We start from the raw sequence: 27,363 nt of genomic DNA on the forward strand, positions 1-27,363 counted from the left end.
TCTGGATGGATGTCAGGTCTGGAAAACACACCCAGGAGAAAAGGTCAGTGAAATAACAGCAGGAGAACAGCACCTGCTGTGTGCAGCCACTGGAACACACAATCCCTTGGCCTGACTGGTGCCTGGCCAGGAGAGGATGGCAGCAGCCTGTGGGATCACCCTGGAGCTCTCAGGGAACACACCCCAGGAGTGGGACCTGCCCCTGCTGCACTCTGTGCTCACACTGCCTGATGGCCTGAGCGTCCATTTCACAACTACAGCACCATCAGCTGTGATGCTGCCCCAACCCTCACCTTCCCAGGGATGCCCCTCAGGGCTGCTCAGGACACAAATGTCCCCCAGAGCATCAAGGGGACATCTCTACCTGTCCTTCTGAAACACCATCAGCAGCAACCACTCACCCTGGAGAAGGCTGAACACCCCAGGTCTGCGGAACACCCCTGGCTTTAGGGCTCTGCGCTGCTCCTTCATCCTCGGGAGTTATTCCTACAGCTCCTAATGGGGTCCTACTGCACCCCTGTCCAACTCTGTGGGATCAGCCATCACAGACACTCAGCACACAGGAAGAGTCAGACACAAAAATCGGTGCCAGCTGGCACAAAATGGACCCAGATCACAGAATCTTTGAGTGGAGTTTGGTTGGAAGAGACCTTAAAGATGATCTCAGCCCATCCAGGTCCTGGGTACCCGTGGAGGAACACAGGGCAGACAAAGAATGAGGTGGTTCTGATTATGGACAGCACACCTCTATAAATGTAGATCCTGATGGTGGGTTCTCCAAGATTTCCTCCTCTCCTCCACATCAGAGTGCCAGATCTCCCTCCTTCCTGCCTGCCCTCCTCCCCACCCCTTTATTTTTAATTCTGAGCACCCAGGAGCTCCCCAGTCTGGATCCTGACTTATTAATGATTTCTCTTTTGGCCATCACACTAAATAAATCCAGCTAACGTGCTTATCAGGAGCTTATCCCTTCCTGACATTTCAGTCTTGTAGCAGGCTCAAGGGTTTGAATATTTAAACAGGCAAATATTCTTTTGATCAGCAGAATAAATGACTTGTTACTTCCTGTCCTTAAAACCACTGTGAACATCATAGAAGTGCTCAGCTATGTTGGCACATCTTCCACAGGGCTGTGGAGCTGTTCTGTAAAGCACGGCTCAGGAGCAGAGAGAGGGTTCCACTCACACATATTTAAATGCCTCTTCTACGATGAGCTGTGGAACTGCCACAATAAAGCCACGGGTGTGTGAGAGACAGCTCAGTCAGAATTAGTGCACAAGAAATTCAATCCTCCCCCAAATTCCTATCCCAGAGATTGCTGCTTCAGGAAAACATCGGCTTGCAACGGCAAGAGTCACCACTGCATCTCTCAGTGCTGAGGTTCCCAAAGCTGAGAGCGCTCCTCAAACAGGAAATACCAGCAACCTCACCCCATTACAGAGATAGAGATCAGGGCTGCTCTCGTGGTGTGGTGCAGGAGCCCACAGTCAGTGTGTCCCTGTCACCGGGCACCTTTCAGGACAGCACAAGGAATGACATCCACTGTTCCCAGCTCTTGCACAGAGCCCCTGGCTCCTCATCACTCCCAGCAGGACAAGGCAGGGCTGGCCACAGCCTCTGCCCTGCCCCACCAAGCTCCAAGGTCTCCTCACGGCCACATCTGGCCACATCTGGCCATCCACAGCACAGCTGGGGGCTCCCAGTTTGACAAGTCCTCAGGAGGAGGCTGCTGTCCCCTTACCCTGATGCCTTCATCAGGGATTTAAACACAAGATGTCGAAGTTCGGATGCTCAGGGCTCAGGAGCAAAGCCTGCAGGTCCTGCTGCCTGCCTGGTGGCCTTTCTCTCCTCCCAGGCAAGGTAGATTGGGCAGGGAGGAGATTCAGGAGCATTTTTATCTCTGTTTGTTTTAAAACAGTGCCCTGCAAACACAGCTGAACTCTGAATGATGTCCAAACAGGCACGGACTGAAGGTGCAGGCTTTGAAAAGCAGCGTTTGACACGACCACAACAGAAGGCAGCAGCAGCCTGCCCTCCCCTGCCAGGAGCATCCCCAGGTCAGCTCTGAGTCCATCACCCGTGTTTCCAGCAGGGAAGGGCAGGCAGGGAGCCCTGACCGCTCCACAGAGGAACACCAGACCCTGCCCACTGGCAAAGGGGGAGTGCTCACGGATGAAAGGCAGATAAAGCACACTGTACACTAACAGTAAAGTGTACATTAACAGTGAGTAGTAAATTAACAGTGCATGTTCTGACATCCTCTGCTAGAGGCAGCTGCTGCTCTGGGGCTGCTCATGCAGGCACAGCCCTGGACAAGGGAATTCACAGACATCTCATCTAAGGCAGGAGCCGGAGCTCCCTTCAAGGTCGATGAAGTGACACTGCCACTGCCAAAGGACAATTTATTCCAGCCCTCCATCCCAGGTATATTCCTGTCAGGTAGAACACACGGGAGCTGTTTTTGGGGAAGGTGAAAATACCTTTTTCCTCCCCTGATCAGAGGCAGCCCCAGGCTGAAGGTTCAGACAAACACCAGTGAGGGAAAGGAGCCCTTCGTGTCCCCAGGGATCCCAGGGTGACAGTCCCCCCAGCAAACACCACAGCTCTGCTTAGGCAGGTTGGGATCAAACTGGCACTGCTGGAAACCTTCCCTCTCAAATTGAAAATGAAATCCTTGGTCCAGAGCCTGAGGTAGGAGTGTTTTACATTAATAGATCTCACGGGAGCCCAGGATTTTGACATCCCCAGGGCAGACTTGGGGCAATGAAGAAGAAAAGTGGCCACCACTTGTGCTGCCTGGAACAAGGTGGAATGATGCCACTGCTGGAAGAGCTGGCATAAAAATGATGAACTTAAAAGGCACAATGGACTTTTAGAGACAGCTCTTCTTCTTTGTGATCACAGAGCCACGCTGCTGACGGCTTTATGAACTGGAAGATGAAGAGGTTTTTAAACCTTTCCCATTACGGACAGAAATCACTGGCTAAGTTTGTTTAACCTCTGCCAGAATTGGATCAGCCTCAGCAGAGGGGTGTCACTGAGCCCTGGCTGCCAAATTCCTGCATGGGGAATGTCACACAGGGAGGGCTCTGCCATCCCAGCATCCCAGAGCTGGCACCAGGGAGGGCTCTGCCATCCCAAAATCCCAGAGCTGGCATCAACCACAGCCTAGCCCAGCACAGGCTGCTCACCAGGGCACACTGACACACTGGTGGCACGCTTGTACTGCTGTGGGTGGAAAAGAATAAAAACCAGTCCCAATCCCTACCAAAGGGTCAAAAGCAGCAGATGGGGCAGATTTAGATCTGCTTTTCCCCTCAGTGTCAGGTACCAGGCACCTGAATGCCATAAACTGCCCGTAAATACTGGTGCCCCTCCATGCAGGGGACATTGAGGAGGGAGAGTTAACAAACCAAAGACCACACACAAACCTCCACTCCAAAGTGCCAGAAGCTTCCCTTTACCCCACAGAGGAAGCTCCACACCACCCCTGCTGTTCTGTGGAGAGATCTGCTCTTGTGTGGCTTTGCTGCTCTCACAGGTGACACCTTCCACCTCAAAACAAAATACACGACAGCCAGAACTGGGAGACAAAGTTCACCAGCCCAGGCGCCCAGTTTAACCCCGTGCAAAACTGCAACTCCACGAAACACCCCACGGCAGGCAGGGAGGGATCCAACCCAACGCAGCCAGTCAAACACAAGCTGAATTACCACAAGGTTAAGAAATAAAACACCCCACAAATAAAAATACTGCAACTTCTCCCTGTCCCCTCAGAGAACCCCAAACCAAAACACAACCAATTTTTAGTGCCAGGCTGGAGATGCCCCACAAGTGGGGTTTCCCATCCTTTTTGTTGTGCCTGCCTTCGCCTGCAGAGATCCAAGAGACAGCAGGCACAGCTCCCTCGCACAGACACTTCAGGAAGCCTTTCAGTGCCACTCCACCCCAGAGACCAGGATCTGAGGCTGCAGATTTGTTTGGTGCCACAGCAGAGATGCTGACAGGGGCATCTGAGGCCTGACACGGTGACACAGCGTCACCCTGCCCCCAGGCCAGCCCCCAGACGTGGCAGTGAGCACACGCTGCCTGGCCAGGTGTGTCTGCAGGAGCACTGGCCACGGATGTGGCACCTGGGGACATGCTGGTGGCCTTGGCCATGCTGGGCTGGACTCGATGGTCTTGGAGGGCTCCTCCAACCTAAATAATTCCACAACACACTGGACAAGACACAGCAGACTCATGGCAAAATATGTGCAGAGATACACAAGGAACTTCAAAGGCTTGAAGGTGATTTCTATGAGCTTAACTCTACACCTTCCCAAGACATCCTCGTCACCTGCACACACCAGAGGTTTGGATGCCACCTGAAAAGTGGGGAACTCTGGACTCTTCTTCTCTCTCATCCTCACCTTACCAAGGCCATTGGACTTTTACCTGCTTTGCATCAGCCATAACGAGTCCCAACCCTTCTGCCATCCCCAAATCCAGGAGCTGGCACCAGGGAGAGCTCTGCCATCCCCAAATCCAGGAGCTGGCACCAGGGAGAGCTCTGCCATCCCAAAATCTCCCCCCCCACCTGCACAGCCAAACACATCCAGACACACACAAGGCTTGGCTTTGCTGCCTGCAGCTTCTCAGCTTCCCTCTGGCCCGCAGAAAAGCCACAGGGATTTAGCAGCGGAAGGCCTGGGAGGTAAATCCTGATCCTCCCACGGGGCACCGATGGGACTGAATGATTTCCCCATGGCTGGGCTGCAAAGCACCGTGGCTGAAGGACAAAATGCAAATCCCACTGCAAGGTTCTGCCGGGCCAGCACAGGCAGGTTCAAGCTCCCTGGATGCCTTAATCCATGGGCACTGCTTTCCCAGCTCCTCCCTGCACATCTGTGCTGCTTCCTGCCTGAAAATCTCAATGGCACAGGAAAAACCTTCTGGGTTTGTCCTTCTGGTGACAAACAACTCCCAAATGAAACCCACTGGTACCAGACAAGCCTCATTTGTGCTGTCCTCTGAAATAAAACTTCACCAGGAAATGAATTGATCTCCATTTGGCCTTTGTAAAGATTATGAACAGGCTTAAAAGAAAGCAAATGCTCAGCCTGCTATTCATCCTGCCACTTCCTCATCATGCTCCATTCATTAATTGCTTGTTCTAGTTGGGATTTTGCTGATTCAGTGCACATGTCTGCTTGCAAAAGGGACTGCCAACATTAAATCTATTGTGTCTATCCTATGATGTACATTTTGTGTGGCCCAAGCATCTTAATACACCTAATGCTGTCTGGTACAGTTCACTGTTTACAGATCCAGGTTCTCAAACTATTTCTGACCACAAAGCCCTGAAACTTCCTCACATTTCCCCAGGAAACTCGATTTTAAAGCACCTACTTTATTCCCAGTAATTCTTCTTCAGGAATGTTCAGCTCTGTTTTAGAATTAGCGTCTCAAAAATAGGCATTACAATTTAGGGACATACAGACATTTCTAAAGGCACATTACTTGGAAAGTCCTAAGAAGAAATTATCTGCCAAGTTGTAAAAACAGAATGTAGAGAATGGGATTTACTCTGGTGAGAGGCTCTTGTAATAAAGTTATTAGGCTCAGACAGATCTAAGGGAGATAAAAGCCAGAGCAATTCCCAGTGTCACATCCACTTACCCAGCTCTGCCCATGCCCAGCTCTTTCACACACACAATAAGTCATTGAGACCTCCTTGCTCTTCCATTTTCCTGCTGGAAAACTGCACAAATGGCTGCAGCACCAAGGCTGTCAGAGCAGCAGAGCCTGACTCCCCCTCTGCCTGGTCTGGCTGAGCGTGTGCTGCTTTGGAACAGAAAAGCTCTGGGCAGTCCAGGGGAGCAGGTTGGTGGCACAAATAAACAAACAAGCCCTGATTTCCTTGGGAGCCAACTGGAGAGAAGTGGATCCAAAGCTTAAATTGGTTCAGTTATTCTCATAAGCACAGTTTAGGCAGAAGTATTTATGACAACTCAGGTATTTTTCAGCAGAGGAGTTCAGAGGAGCACAAAAGCAAGTTGTTAAATGACACTAATCCCATCCTCTGCCAAAGTGATCATTTAATACTCCTGTTTACATTTGGAACTCTTTTATGGCACACTCCTGCCACAGAATTCTTCCCTGTAGCACCATGTGCCCAACTTACAAGAACAGGTAATAACTTTGCAGTCAGGAAGGGAAAATTGACAATTAGTGGAATGTATGATGTGAAGAACCCCGAGGCGCTGTGCTATAAATCCACGGTCACAGTGTTTGCAGGTGACACTGAGCAGCACAGTGGAAATAAGAGACTCTCTAACAGCCACTAAACAAACTCCAGTTGCTCTCCCCAAAGCACTTTCCTCCTGACTGGCTTTACTGAAGATATTGGGACTGCAAGCACCAAAGGCTTCTGACACACTCCTGACCCCACACAAGCTGCCAGAGCGCTCCAGTGACCTCTGCTTCAAAAGGGAAAGAAAGAAAAAGCTGTCCTGTGTCCCCATCTAAACCCGTGACACAAACACAGCACAAACCCCTAAACTTTTCCACAGGGACTCTGAGAGCTCCAGTTCTCATCTCCCTGGAGCCAGCCCCAGCTGCCTGTGTGTCCAAGGAACCAGGCTGCTCCTGCAGGTCACAGGAGCAGGCTTAAATAATAACCAACAAATGTAAAGCACAGCTGGAAGAGCGTGCCTTTAGAGTCTTTACTTGCCCAGTTTTCAAGAAAAAGCATTGCTGGAAGTCAGGAGCAGCATGTCCAAACACACCGAGGAATAAAGATCAATACTGGTATTTATTCAACAGCCTGCTGGTTTGTATCAGTGCTGGGAAAGCAATGGAGCAGCAAAGAGGCTTTTTCCTCTCTGCAAATCATTCCAAAGGCGGCAGAAGTTGCAGCCTCATCCCGGGAGGGCCGGAGGGGCACAGGGCAGCAGCAGCCCCAGCACACACAGAGGAGCAGCAGCGGCTCCTCAGAGCTCAGGGCCCTGAGGATGCAGGAGAAATAAAAACCTGAGTTTGTCTGGAGCTGGGGTTGGAAAGAGCTTCCAGCCCCCTGACCTTCAGAGCAGGGAGGGGACAGCCTGGGCACGGCCTCCAGTGACACCACCAGGACCTCACTGGGCTGCAGCTCCTCCTGAGGGGCAGCTCCCATCTCTGCTCTGTGTGACAGGGACAGGAACGGCTGGAGCTGGGCCAGGGCAGGCTCAGGCTGGAGAGCAGGGAAAGGTTCTTCCCCCAGAGGGTGCTGGGCACTGCCCAGGCTGCCCAGGGAATGGGCACAGCCTGAGGCTGCCACAGCTCCAGGAGCTCCCAGGGATGCCCAGGGTGGGATTGTTGGGGGTCTGTGCAGGGCCAGGGGCTGCACTGATGATTTTGCTCCTCACTTTGAGAAAGACCCTGGAGGGGCTGGAGTATGTCCAGAGATGGGAATGGAGCTGGGGAGGGGCTGGAGTATGTCCAGAGATGGGAATGGAGCTGGGAAGGGGCTGGAGCCCCAGGAGAGGCTGAGGGAGCTGGGCAAGGGGCTCAGCCTGGAGAAAAGGAGGCTCAGGGGGGACCTGGTGGCTCTGCACAACTCCCTGACAGGAGGGGACAGCCGGGGGGGTCGGGCTCTGCTCCCAGGGAACAGGGACAGGAGGAGAGGGAGCGGCCTCAGCCTGGGCCAGGGGAGGCTCAGGGTGGACAGCAGCAGGAATTTCCCCATGGAAAGGGTGCTCAGGGCTTGGCAGGGGCTGCCCAGGGAGGTTTGGAGTGCCCATCCCTGGAGGTGCCCAAGGAAGGGCTGGAGGTGGCACACAGAGCTCTGGGCTGGGGACAAGGTGGGAATGGGGCACAGCTGGGACTGGATGGGCTTGGAGGGATTTTCCAGCCCCAGTGATTCTCAGACTCTCCTGAGCTGGGTCCTTTCCAGCTCAGGAGGTTTCCATGACTTTGTGCAGCTTGGCAGAACAAAACTGCCTGGAGCCACACAGAGATGGGCCAGACTGGGCAGGACAGAACACACGGACAGAAAATATCCAACAATCCTTCCCTGAGCTGCAAATCTGCTCCGGCTTTGTGAGCCCTGCTCTGAGGCACAGCTCCTGCATGCCAGAGCTGTGACACTGATACTCACTGCTTGATTTCTCTACTTGCTCTCCCAGAAAATTTTCAGGTGGCACCTTTCCAAGTACTGGAAAATATGACTTTTCCTATTTTTATGGCTGAAGCTATAAAAAACCAAGGGCAGGAGTATTTTTCATCCAATTCTGGATCAAACCCACAACCATCTATTAGGAGAGAAGGTGCACAACCAGTCCTGGCTTTTTCCTAGAGCTGTAAGGATCTTTTCATACACTCCCACATGCAATTCAAAGGGAATTTCACATCTGAAAAAGAATTTTTTTTTTTTTTGTTCTTCCACTGTCTTCGTTCCTCTCTAGTTTTCCCATCAGTTACTTGATATAGAAAAAGCCCTCTTTTTTTTTGCCTCTCTTTTCCTGGCTGTTGTTTGGATGTAGGACTGAAATCCATGGAAGCACTCTTTGCAGAAGGTAAAATAATGGTTTGTAATAGCACATTGTGCATGCAAGAGAGAAGAAGCTCTTCTGACCTCCTTTGTTTGCAATAAGCAGCAATCACAACAAATAAACAGGCATGAAACTCTATTTCCCAGCAAATGCCACTCTCATAATTCAAGTAGTTTGTTTTGTCTTCTTAAACGTTGTCCTTCTCCTCAGACTCACTTCATCAAGTTTGGCTGAACAGCCCAGGGCAGGACATGAGTGACTGGCACATCACCACAAACGCGTGCTCAGGAACAGCCCAGACCCTTGAGGAAACCATCACTGAGCTCTCCAGCTGGCTGCAGGAAAATCTGCACACCTCAGAGCCTTCTGCCACAGCCAGCACGGTCCTGTGGGCCGAGGGAAAGGCAGAAAGCATTTTGTTTCATTAAAGGAGGTTGTGCAGCCTCAGTTTCGGGGAGGAAATGAGATGAGATGTATGGAGCAGTGACAGGGGCCTCTCCTGGCCAAGCTGTGGCAGGTGTTGAGAAAATCCCTCATTTCAGTGCCTTGGTACCAGAGAAACCTGAGACGAAGGCACCTGCAAAGCCAGCGAGTTCAGTTCCTCACACAGTGGAAGAGATTTCTGTATTTTCACAGGAAAATAAGTATGTTAGCACATGAAACTCTCCCATCAGAGCCAGGCAGAGGGCACAGGCTGAGCCCCCTGGCCAGTGTGGGCTCCGCAGGAACATCTGGGCTCCAGCACAAGAGATGGGAAGGCAGGAGTGATCTCACGGGCAGGAGACTCAATTACAGCCTCCAGGTGCATCCTCCTGGGCAGTCCTGATGTGTCTCAGCCACATCCACATCCATCACTTCCCAAAGAAGCATTCTGTTGTGATTAAAAAGCCAAAATGGAGTTCTCGGGCCCTGCGACATCCACTAAGTCTGAGGGAGGCTGAGGCCCCAAGGCTGCCCCACGGCAGAGGGCAGGAGGCTCTCCAGGGACTGGGACAGACCCCAAGGGGAGCAGGGCCTCCCTCCACCCCACAGTGTGCTCTGGCACCCAGCAGGTACACACACAAACCCACGGAGGCCACGCTCAAACCACTTGAAATAAAAATTAATCAGAACTTGATCCAGTTTCCTTAAGTTAAGTTGTCAAACAACAACCCAAAGCCCACCCAGAAGCCAAAACTCTCCATCTTCTGCACTGTATCCCAAAGAAAGGCTCAGCTTGCTGCTCCACGAGGACCCTGGAAATAAAGCAGCTAAAGCCAGATGGTGCTGAAAGGCCCAACTGCTGCCAGGCTCCCATGGCAGCAGCTCCGAAATATCCGAAATATCCGTGTGATTCAGGCGCTGTGATGGCTCTGAGTCACCCAGACGCCCCGGGGAGCTCACACCGCTCACAGGGAGCTGCTCCTCTGCAGCTGCAGGGATGGGGAGGCTCTGCCCAGGGCACCTCCCCGTGGCACACACAGGGCAGGCGCTGGGGGAACACAGCAGCACATCTGCCTCCCAACACCTCCAAACCTTTCCCAGCAGAGGCTCCCAGGATGGGTTGGGTTGGAAGGGCCTTGAAGCCCATCCAGTGCCACCCCTGCCGTGGGCAGGGACACCTCCCACTGTCCCAGGCTGCTCCCAGCCCCAGTGTCCAGCCTGGCCTTGGGCACTGCCGGGGATCCAGGGGCAGCCACAGCTGCTCTGGGCACCCTGTGCCAGGGCCTGCCCACCCTGCCAGGGAACAATTCCTGCCCAATCTCCCATCCATCGCTGCCCCCTGGCCGTGGGAAGCCATTCCCTGTGTCCTGTCCCTCCATCCCGTGTCCCCAGTCCCTCTCCAGCTCTCCTGGAGCCCCTTCAGGCCCTGGCAGGGGCTCTGAGCTCTCCCTGGAGCCTTCTCCTCTCCATGTGAGCTCTCCATTATCCCAGGGCTCTCCAAGCCTTGTCCAGCCTGGCCTTGGACACTCTCAGGGATGGGGCAACCTCCCTGGGTACCTGTTCCTGTATCTCCCCACCCTCACAGGCAGGAATTCCTTCCCAGTACCCCAGCTAACCCTGCCCTCTGGCATTTTTAAGCCGTTCCCTCTCATCCTATCACTACATCCCTTTGTCCAAAGTCCCTTTCCATGCATTTCCTGAGCCACGTGCAGGACCCCAAGGCAGGCAGGAGAAGGGGTTGTGTCTCCAGGCTGGGCAGCCCTCAAAACACGTGAAAAATCAAACTGTGGGAGTTGCTTATCTCTTACACCATCCTTGCTCTTCACTTTAATACCTCAAGGCTCCCCTCCTGAGAACAGCTGTCGAGAGATTTGCAGCAGCAGGAATGTGTCATCTGCACCCAATGATCCAATAGTCCTAACAATTGTGGGTATTATTTCTCTTAAATCTCCCCCTTAATCCTATAATGCCATAAAATACCACTGAATCAGAGCTTAGCAGGATTCCAGAGAGGAACAGACTTTTAAAGAGATAATGAGAACTCCACATTTATATTGGATAGGATTGAAAGGAGAGAACGGGGGAGGCAGAACATACCAGATGGGCAGATTATTTCATACTTTCCCTTAATATGATTTCTTCAACCTGAAGCATCTGGTAATTCCACTATCAGAGATTAGATACTGGATAAGATGGACAAGCAGGCTGATCTAACAAAGCAATTTTATTTTCTGGCTACACACAGGAGAGGTTCCCATTAAATCCTGTATCACAGGATAAAACAGAGGTGCATAAAATGTTGTATCCAAGCAGGGAATGTTTGCAGGCCCTGGGATCCCATGGAAATATGCTTCACTTTCAATATAGAAAACAACACATCTCCCAAAGCCCCCGTCCTCCCCAGACAGGCAGCGAGTGCTGAGAATGGATAAACAATAAAACTCACACAGCAGCCTTGTCCTTCAGAGGCTTTTGCCGAAAATTGAAGAAAATCTCTCCAGCTCATTTTTGTGGAGATTTGAGTAGAAGTTCTGCAGGCAGCACCTTGGGTACTTCCAATCTGGAAGCAGAGATTGTTTTCCAGAACATGCAGGAATCTCATCTTAAAGCCAAAAAGCCCAATCAAGCATGCTGGAAATGTGTTCCCAGTGCCCTTCTCATTATGGCACTGTTTGGCAGCAAATTCTGGAATAACTCACCCCAAAACACCAGTCCTGCCTTATTCAGCCCAAGGAAGAGCTTTCCCAGCCATTCCCACTGGAATCTGTCACTGGATTCACTGGAAAATCTCGTGCACACCCAGCACAACCTTTCCTGCTCTGCACAGGGTGGGGACCAGGAACATCAGTGAGGTCCAGGTGTGACAGGCACAGCTCCACACAGGAATCAGCTCCACACAGAGCATCCCAGACCTCTGGCACCACTTCCCTGGGAATCAGCCCCCAGTCCCCTCCCTGGGCAACAGCAGGGAAGAGTTTCCACCTCCCAGCCCAGCTGAGCAGCCCCAGCAGGAATGGGGAAAAGGGGAAATGGGAAAAGGGGGAAAGGGGGAAAGAGGGAAAAGGGAATGGGAAAGGGAAAATAGGAGAGAGGAAAAGGAAACAGGATGAGGGAAGGGGAGGAAAAAAAAAGGAAAGAGGGAGGGAGGGAGGGAGGGAGGGAGGGAAGGAAGGAAGGAAGGAAGGAAGGAAGGAAGGAAGGAAGGAAGGAAGGAAGGAAGGAAGGAAGGAAGGAAGGAAGGAAGGAAGGAAGGAAGGAAGGAAGGAAGGAAGGAAGGAAGGAAGGAAGGAAGGAAGGAAGGAAGGAAGGAAGGAAGGAAGGAAGGAAGGAAGGAAGGAAGGAGAAAGGGGGAAGGGAAAGGGAAGAAGGAAGACAGGGGAAGAGATAAGGGAAGCAGAACAGGAAAGGGGAGAGGGGAGAAAGGGGAAGGGGAAGGGAGAATGATGAAGGGGGAAAGGGAAGGGGAAAGGAAAGGAGAAACGGGAGGGGGAAGGAAATTGCTCAACTAAAGCAAAGATGATAATCCAAACCACCAGAAAGTGACACCACAATTCCTCACGTCAGGGCAAACAAGGTATTCTGCCACAGCTCCTGGTGCTGGGAAAGACCTCACCTTCTCCTGAACATCATCCTCACACTTCTGGGACCATTTTCCCATGGAAACTCCCTCCTTTCTCTGCCTCTGGGCAGGACTGAGAGGCCCTGAGCTGTGAGCTGGGCTGGCTCCTCCTCACCAACAGCACCTGAAATCCCTCAGAGCAGGGATATCTGAGTCCCTGAACGCTCAGTGATGCTGACCACGAGGTGCAGGGAGCCTGGAGACACAAAAATAAACACAAAATGTGCCAAACTTCCCCTAAACTCTCCTTGCTCCACTTCCCTTTGGCCACAGGCACAAGAAAGGAGTGGGAAAAGACCTCGGAACTTTGATGCAGCATTGCTCAGCACTCAGGGCAGTGACACTCGACCACACGAACCTTTCCTTTAAAACTGAGGAAACTGAGAGGAAAGGCTGGGCAGTGCCATCCTGTGCCAGGACCAGTCCCAGTCCATTGGTATTCCAGGCACTCTGCAGCCTTCAGCTGAACCACACAGGCTTCACTATTATATTTAAAACTACTACATGCTTTGTAATGCTTATCAGCTGGAGGGTTTTCAGCAGTTTTTCCCCACTAATGCTGCAATTTCAAAGCCATTTAGGCTAATTTCCCTTGACTTGAATCTATTTTAATCAGAGACCAGGATACTTGACTTAAATGGTTTGTGTTCAACCCTTCATAAAATCAGCCATAAAACTTTATGCACTAAATAGCGAGGGAACCTTGAAGTCAGAGGTAGGAGGAGGTGAAACTTTCCAAATTTTCCAGCAAATGCCAGCCTATTACACCGGACCAAGTGTTCTCTTACAATGTCGAGAAAATTGATCCCCAAAACAAAAAGAAAACCAATAAACAAAACACACTCCTGAAGTTCTTGTGTAGATAAAAGGCACTAAGCTGTGCAGCTGCACTCAGTGCTCACAGATTCTCTCCCAAGATTCAGCCCAGCTCCAAACTGAAGCATTTTTAATGCTTTGCTGTGCCCTGTCCTCTCCTCCACTCTCCCACGGAATGATGGATAGTGGAACTGAGGAAAAATACAATGCAAGCCTGAAAATGTCAGAATTAATCCTTTTCTTCCCCCAAAATCTGAAAAGAAACATTACTTCTCAAATTAATTCTCGCCAAGTAGTGCTGGCTCTGCTGGAACTCAGAGCTGTGGATGAGGAATGGAAATCAGCAGCTCAGCCCCAGGTAAGTGCTGGAGAAGGTCTCGCTCCAAGGATTCAGCATTGTGCTGGGATTTACATATCACAGAGGCAAAGGTGCAATTTGTACCTGCAATTCAGCCTGGCTGGAGGAGCCGCAGCAGCAAAGTGCAGGCTGGGCCTCCATTCCTTTGGAAACTCATCCAGGGATTTCTGCTGCCGGGGGTTGGCAGCCCTGGATGCCCCGAGGGGCTGCTCGGAATGCAGGCAGTGCCTGGAGAGGTGGAGGAACAAGAGCTGCCCCAGCTCCCACAGCCTGGGCAATGTGGGGCTCCCAGGGACACGGAGCTGCATCCCTGGCTGCACAGTTTTCAAGGCTCTGCAGACGCCAGGCAGCAGCTTTGTCACTGCCCCAATGACACAGGCACTGGACACGGGTCTTTCACAATCTAAACCTCTCTCAGCTCATTTTTTCATCAGGGATTTCACTCCAGGCCTAGACAAACTGACACTTTGCTGTTTTGAGGAGCACTCTGGCGGCCATATCTAAAATTAACCTTCACCAAGATAAACTTGCAGCATGTCTTTCCTCATCCTCTTAACAAAATGATGTGTCACCTCTTTTAAAGCCTGTTCTCCTGGGCTGCTTGGCAGGTGAACATCACCAGCACCTTAAAAGCTCAATCTAAAAAGGAGAGGAAGGATATCGCCACTGTAGAAACTCCCTTTAAAGGCCCAGATCTCCAACGGGAGATCCCAGAGTGTCCCTGGAGGATCCCTGTGCTGGGAGGAGCCTGAGGGCAGCCCGAGGCCCTGGAGGTCCTGCAGGGATGTGAAGGAGCTCCCAAGGAGGGAGGGAGGGAGAATCTCTGCACACCTTTACAGGGTATTAAACACTAAAAGCTCAGTGAAAGCAGAACTGAGCTTCTGATTGCATCACTTTCACTGAAAATCAGGGATTGCTTTAGGAAAACAGAGACAGACTGGGAAGAAATTCACTTTTTTTTTCCCCTGACAAATAATTTTGATGAACTCTCTCACTCTGTCCAACTACCTGGAGCAAGGGTGGGGCCAGGTGGGGATCAGTTTCTTCTCCCAGGTACCAACTGACAGGACAAGCAGAAAGAGCCTCAAGTTGTGTCAGGAGAGGTTCAGGTTGGATACTAGAACGTATTCCTTCATGGAAGGGTGGTCAGGCCGTGGCACAGCTGCCCAGGGCACTGCACCCCCATCCCTGCAGAGGTTTCACAGCCCTGTGGATGTGGCACGTGGGGACACAGGTCAGAGGTGGCCTTGGCAGTGCTGGGGAATGGCTGGACTCAATAACCTTTGAGGGCTGTTCCAACATCAGTGGTTCTGTGATTCCACGAGCTCATTCCAGCCCAACCACCCCAGTTTCTCATCACTGAGCAGGGCCCTGTGGACAGCGAGGGATGAGCCAGCAGCACCAAACCTGACTGGGAAAGCCACCAGCACTCCTGGCTCTGGGGTGACAGCTGAACACAAACATTCCTGGCTCTGGGGTGACAGCTGAACACAAACATTCCCTCCTGGAGCACCTGGCACTTACTTGGTTGGGCGATAATCCGGGATGGAACGATCCAGGGAGATCTTCTCGCTGAGGTAGGAGTTGTAGCCATACTTCTCGTGGGGTCCCTTGGCTTTCTCCTCCTCCTCGGGGGACAGGGTGGCTGGGAGGCCACCCTTGCCTCGGCCACCATAGCCCTCGATGAGACCAAGGGACTTGGACAGACCTGGGGGAAAACAGAAACAACATCACAGGTAAAACCCACCACTGGTAAAATCCATCACAGGTAAAAACCACCACTGGTAAAATCCATTACAGGTAAAATCCATCACAGATAAAACTCATCCCTGATAAAACCCATCACAGGGAAAACTCATCTCTGGTAAAACTCATCCCTGGTAAAACCCATCACTATTATTTCCAGCACCCAAAGAAAAAAAAAAAAACCCTCCAAAAATCCTGGGTGTTTTGGGTTCCTGGCTGTTTGGGGTTGGTTTTCTGCAAACATTCCATGTCCTCCTTCTTTGGCCCAGCTCTGGAATAAAACTGGCTCAAGCCTTGCAATTCCTCACGGCTCAAGCACGCTGCTCCTGCCAGCCCTGCCCCTGGTGTGCAGCTGATAACCTGTCCCAGGATCTGTGTATTTATTTAGTTGGTGGGGAGGTTATTCAGGCCTCCCTCCCATTCCCCGAGTGGTAATTACACGGAAGGTTAGATGTCCCCAGGAGAAGGATAGGTTGAACACAGAGCAGGAATAAAACAGGGTTGGTTAAGTGCCAGCTGAATGAATTTTTGCTCAGTGTGAACGGTGAACAGCATACAAATGGTAGGGATTTAAAAACAATTTCCCCTCAAAGCTTTCTTATCTTTTAAAGTACAGCGCTCCCAGACCCTTATCAAGGGGAATTATTTATTTATATCTGCATAGCTGAAGGAAATAGGCAAAGTTCAAAATGAGCTGCACATAAAGAGCTCCGTGGATGATTTGGTGGTGCCTGTGGGAAGCCAAGCCCATGCTCATGTTATTATTTCTTAGACAGGACACCTGGAATTTTAATACTTTTCATTAGCAGAGATTCACTCTCTTTTGGTCAGAAACATAAAAATAATAATGATGGATTTTGGTTTGCTTTTTTATCTGTCTGGATTTTTTTAATAATGAAAGACACCAGGCTACATTGCCATTGTTTCAATGGCAGAGCCCTGACTGGGAACAGGACAGAGTTTTGTCACCTCTAAAGCTTCTCAAGGCACCATAACCTTGAGGTTGGTCCAGCTCCCAAACCTACCGCTGACTTCCATTGTCCTGGACAAAACATTCCTGCCTCCCTACAGATTGAAAGACTTTTTTCCTCAAAAGGCAGCACTGAGAGACAGGAAAAAATCAGCTTGGGAATGTAAATCACAGCTGGAAGCACAGTTTGAATTATTAATAGTAGTAGTAGTAGTTGTTGCTGTTGTTACAGTTATTATTTGTTGTTATTATTATTATTTGTTGTTGTTGTTGTTATTCCTTCTGACAAGGAAGCTCTCAGCATCCTTCCTGGCTCCATCAGAGCCCCTCTGACCACACTGGGCTTGATTAGATTTGATCTGAGGACAATTAACGTCAAAGCAGCTGCCAGGAGCCCCAGGCTGTGGCCACACATCCAGGCTGCCTTTTCCCAGCCCCAGGCTGAGCAGGAGCCAGGGGATCCCTCAGGAAGGCTGGAAAGGTGGCACTCTGTGGCCTGCAGAAGTTCAGCAGGTCACTCCGTGAACTTCCCAACCCCAAATGCTTCCACTCTGGGAACCCTTAGCATCTCCCAGTTTGCTTTTAAAGCTTAATTTTGCTTTCCTTGATTCATTTGAATGCATTTCTCCCCGGCCCAGTGCTTTTGTTTTTTGTGCTTAGAAGCCACACACCTGTAAGGAGGGAAGTGGGGACTGTCTGAGGCGGGCAGAGGCTCCGTGGAGGGAGGACAGTCGGCGGGATGTGGGAACCATGGACACCCCGGCACCTGGCTCTGTTAGCAGCAGGTTTTAAAAATCACAAGCTCAGGTTATTACCAATAGCTAACAACAGATAATTAACTCAGAGGCTGAGGCAGTGCATGCCCCAGAGCTCCACACTTGAAGCCAACAGGGAAGGATGATCCCTCCAAGGCTAATCCAACCCCCACGATATCCCTGCCAGTCTCCAGAGGCTCTTATCTCGGGCTCAGGTAAAGGAATTGTGCTCCCAAGCACCTCAGTGAGGGGCCTGGAATCTGAGGTGAGGAATCTCCCTCAGTGCTCAAAACACCACCAACCACCGAGGCCACACCAGCCCCCATGGGGACAGATCCCAGCACGTATTTCTCTCTGCTCACTCAGTTTATTTCTGCATGTTTTGTCCTTCTACTACTTTAAATGCTGTTAAACCAACACCATTTAACCGAAGGAATCAGTCAAATGGATCCATTTGTGTTGGGCAGGGCAGCACCAGGAGCCCACTATCCTCCCTTGCAGGAGAGCAGCAGGAGCAGGGAGAGTGATGGAGAGGAACATTCCCAGGTGGGATGTGCCTGGCAGGATCCCCTGGCTGTCTCTCTGCTGGTCCAACATTTCCTCCCCAGCCCAGGCTGCCAGGAGGGCTCAGCAATGTCACTTGGGTGTGTGGCACTTTGGTGTGTGGCACTCAAAGCAAGAGTCAAGAACGTTCAGCAATGAAGATCATTCATGTCCAAACAGAAGAGGAAGGAACTTGTTTCCATCTGGCTGAAAAGGCACCTCAGGAGGGGCAGAACTGAAAACAGATGGTGACAGCACATCCTCATCCAGTCAATCCATTCACTGGCTTTCATTCACACCTTGGGGCACCTTTCTGGGACCTTGGGGTGCCTTTGCTGGGACTTCAGGAATTGATTGCCCTGAGCCCAGCCCAGGTGGCTGCTCAGGATATTCTGGGATTCCATGGAACCTGCTTGGAATTGGCCTGGAAGGGCCAGAAGTGACACACAGAGACAGCAAGGGCAAGAGCATGGTGCCATCAGCTCATTTCCTCAAAGCACAGGGCTGAAAGCAAAGACTCAGGACTGCTCCCAAGCCACAGAGCAAATCCGTTCTCATTCTGGGCAGGCACAGAGCAGAAGCGCTGAACCTCTGCCAGAAAGTCTCTCCTGATGCCTGCTCCAGCCTACCTGTAGTGATAAACAGCCCTAATCCCCACAAAAAATCTTCATCTTTGGAGTGAATCCAGTGCCTAGGGAATTCTGCAAGCTCAGGAGATGGGAAGGGGCTGTATGGAGACGAGGTGTTGGTGCAGATCAGAGCTCTGAGCAGCCACAAGCTTCACTCATCCCAAAGCCACACTCACCCAGAGCTAAAACAGGAATTTTTTTTTTTTCAGATTCTCCTAAAAATTCTGTACTTTGGAACAAATGGAATATATCGCTATTGTACTGCAGGAACAGAAGGGAAAAGAAAAAGCAAGACACCACTTGGAGCTGCCAAGATCTGAGCCCCTCCTGCTGGAACAGCCAGACAGGGGATCCCTGGGGACTGGCAGGAGTTGGTTTTCTTCAAGATGATATAAAAATTTAATCTCTACAGCAAAATTATTCCTAGACTGAGCACAGTTAGAGTAAATATATTAGTCTCTTCTTAAGATGAGTGTATTTCAGGAGGAGGCAGGAGTTTTCTAGGACAGAAAAAACCTTTAGAGAAATACAATCTAATGTGATTCGCAGCCTTCATTTCCAAAGGCTCCCCGGGAGCTGGAGGGGGGGAAAAGCTTTTTGCTCCATGTCAGCCTGAATGAAGGAAAACATTTACCCTCCCATACAACCCTCAGCTGAGGAAAGCTGTGATGGGGGGACTGGGGAAGAAGGAAAAGCCCTGAAATGAAAAGATATTTCTGGGAAATGGGTGCTGAGCTTAACCCTGGGTGTGAGGAGGGAAAACAACATCAACCTTGCAGGGCTTAAAAGGATCACAGGGGGCTGGAGAGGGGCTGGGGACAAGGGATGGAGGGACAGGACACAGGGAATGGCTTCCCACTGCCAGGGGGCAGGGATGGATGAGATTTTGGGCAGGAATTGTTCCCTGGGAGGGTGGGCAGGCCCTGGCACAAGGTGCCCAGAGAAGCTGTGGCTGCCCCTGGATCCCTGAAATCCAGGTTGGATGGGGCTTGGAGCAGCCTGGGACAGTGGAGGGTGTCCCTGCCCATGGCAGGGGCGGAATAAGATGACATTCAAAGTCCCTTCTAACCTAAACCATTCTGGGATTCTAATACAGGAAAGATTTCTGGAAAAGCAAATTTTTTAGCTGCGTCTTTCCCTAACTGTATCTCCTGCAGCACAAGGTACAGAACACACAGAGCTCAGGGTGGAAGCCACATTCCAACAGGGAAGGGGAACTCGAAGCCCCCCTTCTCCAGAATGAACAAGTAATACTGAATTGGTACTGGAAAACACAGGAACCATAAAGCAAGATTAAAGCAGACGTCTCTGCAAAGCACAGCTCTTACCCAGTGAAGCACAGTGGATTTTTCAGCCCCAAGAGCTCTCACAGGGATGTTTGTTCCTACCCTGAGTCAGCCAGAGAGCTGAAGGCCAACAAGGAATCTCTGCCCTGGGGAAAAAGCCAAGCTGAGGCAGCAAATGGCCAAATGTGGGAATGTGTGTGCAGGAGTCAGAGAGAGGGGACTCGGCAGAGGGGCTCTCAGGGCGTTGGGTGAGAAACCAGAACTGCCACAAAGGGCAGAATGTCCCAGGGAATGCTGGAAATGATGGCAACTGCTGAAGTTTTCAGTGCAGTGCTGCTGATCACTGCAAACACAGACTGTTAAAGGGAGGGTTCATCAACAAGAAGGGGGACTGGCAGAAGAACAGGCACCAATTCTCCTCTGCAGCCTTGGCAGAACCTGGGGTACGGGATTTTCTCTCCTTGCAGCAGTTTTACCCAATTTTAGGCAGATTGGCTCAGACCTGCTGTTATTAGGGTAAATACCTCCCATTCCTCTGGCTGTAGGTTACACCTGTGTAACGTGGAACCCTGTGCTGCCCCAGGGCTGTGGGAACTGTGCTGGGAATACAAACACAAGTGGCCCTGTCAGCTTCCTCTGCTGTCACTGTCCCCCCAAAGCATCCTCATACTCCTGCAGGGGAAACTAAAAGTAGCTGTAAAGGGATCAGAAGATGAGAGTTTGCTTTGTCCTGGAGGAAAAAAATATATAAAGTTTTAAAATGAGCCTAAATACTAGAGCCCAGTGAAAACCCAGTATTCCCCTGAACCCTATACAATTCTATTCCATGTACATGCTAAATTCGTTTTTTCCTGGGGCTGACCACTTATCTAAAGTTTATCCCCCAAATCAGATGCTGCAGTAAAAGGTCAGTGCTTCCCCTTCCACTGGACAGTCCTTTTCCAGGAGCTGGATTTTAGCATATCAGGACATCTCCTCCAGTGCAGGAGTGCACAGAGCTGCCTGGTGTCCTTCACCATGCAAATGAAGTGTTAGTTTACTGCAGAGATTACCATGAGCATGGTGACTTTCAGAAGTGGGGGGTCACAAAAACTCCCACTCTCTGCCTTCACACTACATGACAAATGGGAACTCAGAAAAAGCAGCAGATGAATGGGCCCAGGCTTGGCAAGCAGGGATTTTAGCAGATACAAACTGAAAATAGAGCATATTTCACCTGCACTCCAACATATTGCATTTCTAAAAAAGCTCCTGCCTATGAAAAATTATGTGAATAATTCTGGCTGAAATGAATTTGTCCAACAGAGCATTAAGATTTCACTTAAACAATTGTGACAGGTAGGGGTGAGGGAACTGAACACATTTTCTTGCAGCCCAGCCGGGCAAGGACCAAAACCAGGATGGGCACAGCTCTTTTTAAAATATTTTTAATAATATAATCTTTTGAATGCCAGGCTGGATGGGGCTTGGAGCACCCTGCTCTGGTGGAAGGTGTCCCTGGCCATGGCAGGGAGGAATGAGATGAGCTTTAAGGTCCCTTCCAACAAAACCACTCTGGGATTCTCTGATTTAAACTTAGATTAGATGATGACCTGTAGAAAACTGTTTTAAGCCCAGTTGTGCTTACATCATTGTGGGAATAGTCAGACAATGTCCAGGTTTCTTCCCACCCTGCAATCCTTGGGCAGGATGGAGAAGGGAGCACAGACACTGCACAGGTCTGAAGTCCCACTGGAAACGTTTAAACACAAATCTACATTTACATGTCCATACACACAGGAATTCAAAAACGAAGTTTTCTTATCAATATAGGAATGGAAACAGAGGGAGATTACTTTCAGAGCCAGAGGGAGGATCAGCACCCAGAGCAAGGACAACGCAGTCATCAGGACAATGTCAAACCCTATTTAGCCTGTTACACTACCAAGTTCTGCTTCCAACTGATAATGCCCCAATCAAGATTTGCTCCTGGCACAAAACAACAGAACTCCTTCCCCAGGCCAAGGCTGTTTCGTTCTGAGGAATGATTTATTTGGTTCCAACACCTGGGACTGGTGAAAGAGCTTGGACACGGCTCTGTCCTCCCTGAGAGTGCAAAAATACTGACATTTACCATTCTGCTCACATGGATAAAATAACTTGTTGAGAAAGGCAGAACTTGGCAGCAAGAGCTGGTGCAGAGCAGAAATCCATAGGCTAAAGAAAGCTCTTTGCAGCTCAGCAGGGAGAACAGGCACTGCTGTCATGGGAGTCTCAGGCACAGAGACCTTGCTCAGACACAAAATACAAGACTGAAGGCGATTCATATTCCAGGGAAAACCTGGACACACGTGAAGATTCCTGGCAATTTAACAATGAGAGCAGAGCCCTGCCCTGTTCTGCTGCTGGGCTGCCCCTCTCAAAGGGAAATTCCACTCAAGAAGCCAATCCCTTACAGCTGTCCCAGGTTTGTCCCAAAATGACCAGACGCAGCCCACTGCCCTTCGTGTTGGTTCACATTCACAGCACCAGCAGCTGCCTGGCAATGCTGGATAACAGCCTGGGATCCAGGAGCAGGGAGGGGTGAAGGGGATTTGCAGAAAAGGTAAAGAAAAGAGTTTCTTGCAGCAATTTCACCTGTGTGTTACGACACAAATACAGATTTATACCTCTGACTAACGTAGGGGACTGTCACATTCTGGAAACACTGGAGAAAAGGGAGGGAAAAGAGGCAAAAAGGAGTAGATCACAGTGGGTAACACAAAGGAAAATCAGGGTCAAAACCATCACTAACATCATTTAGTGAGAGAGATGACTCCCGTTACACCACACCCGTGTTTGAGATGTCAGAGAACTCCAGAGAACTGGCTTTAGGAAGCCCTGCCTAAGGGCAGTTTTCAAGGATTCAGCAGTCCTGGGATTCAGGCTCAGGCATTTCCCCACCAACACACAGCAAGGTATTTGCATGAGCTGGTCAGAACAGACAAGAGGAACCTTCCCACCAGCTGCTCCCTGGTCTGTTCCAGGGGCACACACCTCCACAAAGCACCAGCACACCCAGGCAGCAGTGAGAGAGCACAGGAGACCCCAGAGAGGGGAGGGGACCCTGTGAAGAGCACCCAGCATAGAATTCCAGACAGGTTTGGGTTGGAAGGGACTTTGAAGTTCATCTCATCCCACCCCTGCCATGAGCAGGGACACCTTCCACTATCCCAGGCTGCACCAAGCCCCAATGTCCAGCCTGGCCTTGGGCACTGCCAGGGATGCAGGTGTACCCAGCACAGGCAGGTACCAGTGAGGAGACCCAAGCAGGGAGAGAACAGATGCCCAGCAGAGCAGAGCAGGTCCCACAGCACAGCACAGCACAGCAGGACTGCAGCTTCATCCAAGGCACCAGAGGCACGTCTGCACGGCTGAAACAGCCCTTGGTGAGACACTGCCATCAGCAGCCTGGGCTCAGTGTAGTTCCAGAACCTTCATCCCCATCACTCTGCAGGTAAAATTCTCGCAGGCTCCTCCCTGCAGGCCTGTTGGGCCATCTCCCCCCTCTCAGATGCCAGGGCCCTGCCAGGAGCCCGCAGGACCAGAGCGGCTCGTGGCCGCTCTGTGAGAGGAGGATGGATGATTCTCTCCTCACCCTGACAGCAGCCTGGGGAAAGAGCCTCACTGAAAGCGCTGGCCAGCCATCCATCTGCTGCGAGGGAGCACACAGTGAGCTAAAACCTGATGAGGTGTCACAAGAGGAGTCTCTATGAGCAGCTACCAAGGCCATACAGCATAACCCAGAGCAGGACCTGACGTTTCAGGGCTGACACTGTTCCAGTAACTTCACAGATCAATTCTGGGCCTGTCGCCATTCCAAAGACAGACAAGGTGCCTGGTCCCTGCCCCGATGGGGTATTGATTCTCCACACCTGAGTGCAAGCTCTGCCCTTGGGGCACTTTGCTGAAGCCCCAAAGTGCTCCCAGGCACGTGCCTGGCGCTGTGCCTGTGGGACGGCTGAGGGAGCAAGGCCAAGGGCAAAAGCAACCTTGCATATTTACACTGCTCAGCCAAGGGCCCATTTGGGTGATGAATTAAGCAATTACCTCCAGCTTTATTTTTAGGAGGCAGGCTGCAATTCAAGCAAGAGAGAGCTTATCTTGCTGTCCTTTCTGAGCTGCCAGGACACGGCTCTGGCAGGACACGCTCCTGTGTCCAGGCTGCTCAGGGACTGTGGCAGGAGCAGCTCTTTGCCCAGGAAAATCGCAGATATCCCATTACCGGGAGTCCTCAAGGGCAGGCTGGATGGGGCTTTGAGTGACCATTGGAACGAGATGATCTTCACACGTCCTTTTCAACCCAAACCAGTTTGCTGCTGAGGATGGAGAAGTCTGGAAACATCTTTAGTACGGGCATTTTAAGACATTCTCAAACTCTTCCACCCTCGGCAGCAAAACATCAGCCCTCACATTTGTGCTCAGGCAGTGATTTCTGAGGCCAAACTGCAAACCGCTCATCCCCAGGTAGTCACTCCCACCGCCACTCCAGGCTCAGGCAAACCTTCTGTTGAGCTTTCACTGCTGCTTTCATCCTCCAGGGAAAATTTTCAGTTCTTTGGGTAACACAGTCCATTCCCACCTCCATGACAACCCATTTGCTTCCAGGCAGACCTGTTGCTTGGGCACAGAGATGTCAAACTTCAGTGCCAGCCCAAAGTCACACAGCCAAAGCGGGGAAAACAAGGATTTCTTAACTCCATCTTGTCCCAGAGAAGCTGTGACTGGAGCAGCACCTGCAGTGTGATGGGGCTGCCCCAGAGAGAGGAGCAGAATCACAGGAACAAGTACGGAAGCAGGAAAAGAACAGAACCCAGAAAAACAGAAGTGAACAGTTTCTGAACCCCATTCAAAGGTTATAAATAATATTTATCATTTTCATTTTCACAAGGAATCTGTTATTTCCAGATCGTGTCTCTATAGCAGCTGTTAGTGTTTGTGGTTTCCTCTAATGCATGCTCCTGTTTTCCTTCTGGAAACGTTTCCTCTCTGTATAGATTGGCCTGTTGGAAAGGGGAAAATCGCTGCCATTTGGCAAGATAAGAAATGAAGAAATACCACAGTGTAAGTGCACACATCAGCCATACAAAAGTGGCTGCTCAGGTTTTGGGCTGAGTTTTGTGGGTATGTGGGAGGTTGCACAAGTGTGCACAGGGCACCTCCTCACAGAGCCCTGGGGGAGGCAGAAACTGCAGATGGTCACCAAAATACTTGCCTGGCTATAAAACCTTACAGAGGCCTCCCTGTTCCCCACTCCTGACGTCTGGGGAAGGGAGGACGATATGAGTGGTGTTTGTAAGCCAAGGCCCAAGCAGAATTCCAGGTCACTGAGACAGGCTGGGCACCTGTGGACAAAAAGGGCTGTGGGACAGTACCCTGAAAAGCACCACGTTGGACAGGGGCCCTCAGAACGCTCCCAGATTTCTCCAAAGGGGCCCTGCGATCCAAATAATCCCTCCCTGGGCTACCTCGAATGTGCTCATTCTTTAAAGACTAACAGATTAGAGAAGGGGTGACGTTGCCCAGAATTGGCTTTCCCAAAAAAGGATGTCTTTATGATGTGAACATGGCTGCAGAGAGAGACACTCCGGGTGCACGAGTGCATCCTTACCAAGTGTGTACAAGCCTCATCCCAACTAACTGCATTTCACTGAGCTGTGAACTCACTAATTACTTTTTAAGGTCAAGAAAGTCCATTTGGCAGGGGTTTGCTTGGTGCATTTAGCTTCTGTGCTCAGTGTCCTCAGTCAGTGCCCAAGCCCATTTCCTGCTGGTTTTGGGGTGTGCTCTCGGTACTCTCAGACACACAGGGCACCCCAGGGAGTGCTTGTGCTCTCCAAACTCCTTCCATCTGTTTGTGCTCTGCCAATGGGCCGTAGGGGTGACACAGCCAAAGCCAGAAACAAAGGAGCTAATCCGGTCATGGGAGAGAAATATTCTCCAGTGCAATGCCTTTATTCGTGCACACATCTGCATTCCCCCGACAAACGCAGCAGCCACGGATCCGGGGTGCTTGATGTAATGGATGCATTGCGGGAATGAGCACAGGAGCACAAGGGACACCTCCTGGACAAAAACCTGGGATTGTCCCAGTGCGACTCAGTCTCTGTGTGGGGGAGGAAGAGCTTTGTGTGCATTCAAGGACTCTGCTACCAACCCCAGCTCGCTGAAACCCCTCAAGTGCTCAAGGAAAGCATGAGCTGAAGGGCTTTGCCTCAAGGAGCGAGCCTGGAGCTCACTGCACCCTCCACGCACAGCTGTGACTGGTTACACTGCTCAGCATTGGCAACAGCTCCTAAGAGGCCCCAGATCTGTGACTGTTTAACTCCGTGTTTCTATCGAGAGCTTCTGATGATAGGCACCAAGTGCTTTAAAAACATAATTAACGCTCAAAGCACTCCTGAGAGGCGGCTAAATATAGGACTGGGAGTTTCAGCTACCTGGAGTAGGACTGTCCTTGATCCTTTTGTAGAACACTTGGTACAACAGGGTACACAGTACAACAGGCTCTGGGTCCCGGTGTGCTCGGGGCACCCAGAGAACTCAGGAGAAAACACACCTCACTCCTTATCTAGATGTCAAACACAGAAAATAACTTATCCAAGGTGACTTAGCTGAGGATTAGTGTTTACAGACAGAACCTGATTTCTCAGGAAGTTAGAGAAGCTGCCATGGCAGGGGGGTTTCCTCCAGAGGCCCCCCTCACCTGGAGTGACCACACCAAGTGACAGGTGACACCTGAGCACTGACCACTGTGCTTTGCCCACCTCGCTCCAAGAGCCAAGCCCTGGCTCTGTGACTGATGTGGAAGGACCAGGTCAATCCAGAGGACCTCAGCCACTACAGCACTTCCCAGGATCCCATTTTTAGCCAGAGGAGTGTCTGGAGCCATTTTTTGAGAGCAAGTTGTTCAATGAGAAGAAGCCCCAGAGGTGGATCATGCACACTGTCCTGGTTTAGGAGGAAACCTCCAAATGGGGGTCCTCTGGAAAAGTAAACCCAAATGGCCTCTCCTTCAGTTGGTCCAGAAAAATAACCTCCTTAGAGAAAAGTGAAAAAAACCCTATTTATTTAACAAGCAAAGTGCCCAGAAGCCTAAAAAATGAATATATAAAACAATAAAATCTCTGTCTGTTCTCAAGAGAGATGGCAATTTGAGAAAGTCCTTGCCGTGGGTGTACCTCGGCCGCTCAGTCTCTCATCAGTCCCAGTCCCTCTGGTGCTGGAAATGCCGGCCCGGATCCCACTGGGCCACAGGTGTGAGCTCCGGGTGTTCTCTGGGTTTTTCAGTCCAGGACAGGTTTAAACAGTCCCAAGAAAAAGGGAAAAAAAAAAACCAGTCCAGGGAACTTCTCTGCCTCAGCTAGCTAAAACTAAAAGCAAAGAGATCTCTGTCCTGCTGTCTGTCCGTGCTGCAGACAACACAGTCCAGGAGCAGAACGTGGAGCACTGAGTGCAGCTCCTGCAAACAAACTCTGCACTTCTTCTTCCACCCCCTTCACTCTCGGAGCCGTGGAAAGGTACAGAACTTAACATACAGCACAAACAGAACAGGCAATTGGGGATCCAAGCATCAAAAAGTCACCCCAGGACACACACCCAGGTGTGTGGTGTCCCCATGGGCCTCCCTCAGCCTCCTGCCCTGTGGAAGAGATCCCCAAATGTCCTGGGGAGTGCCACCAGTGTC

At 50.9% G+C, this 27,363-nt stretch overlaps 1 protein-coding gene across 1 annotated transcript in view; it reads right to left on the minus strand.

The window, feature by feature from the left end:
- The window catches only part of GALNT17 (polypeptide N-acetylgalactosaminyltransferase 17), a 199,352-nt gene that overhangs the window by 130,518 nt on the left and 41,471 nt on the right, over positions 1-27,363 (minus strand). Inside the window, exon 2 of the mRNA XM_066201892.1 lies at positions 15,254-15,437. Coding sequence (XP_066057989.1) covers positions 15,254-15,437 — 184 coding nt within the window. The remainder of the gene's footprint in view (positions 1-15,253; positions 15,438-27,363) is intronic.

This window comes from Chamaea fasciata, unplaced genomic scaffold, assembly GCF_029207755.1.
Source record: "Chamaea fasciata isolate MVZ Bird 193981 ecotype frontalis unplaced genomic scaffold, bChaFas1.0.hap1 SCAF_21, whole genome shotgun sequence".
Taxonomy (NCBI): Eukaryota; Metazoa; Chordata; class Aves; order Passeriformes; family Sylviidae; genus Chamaea; species Chamaea fasciata.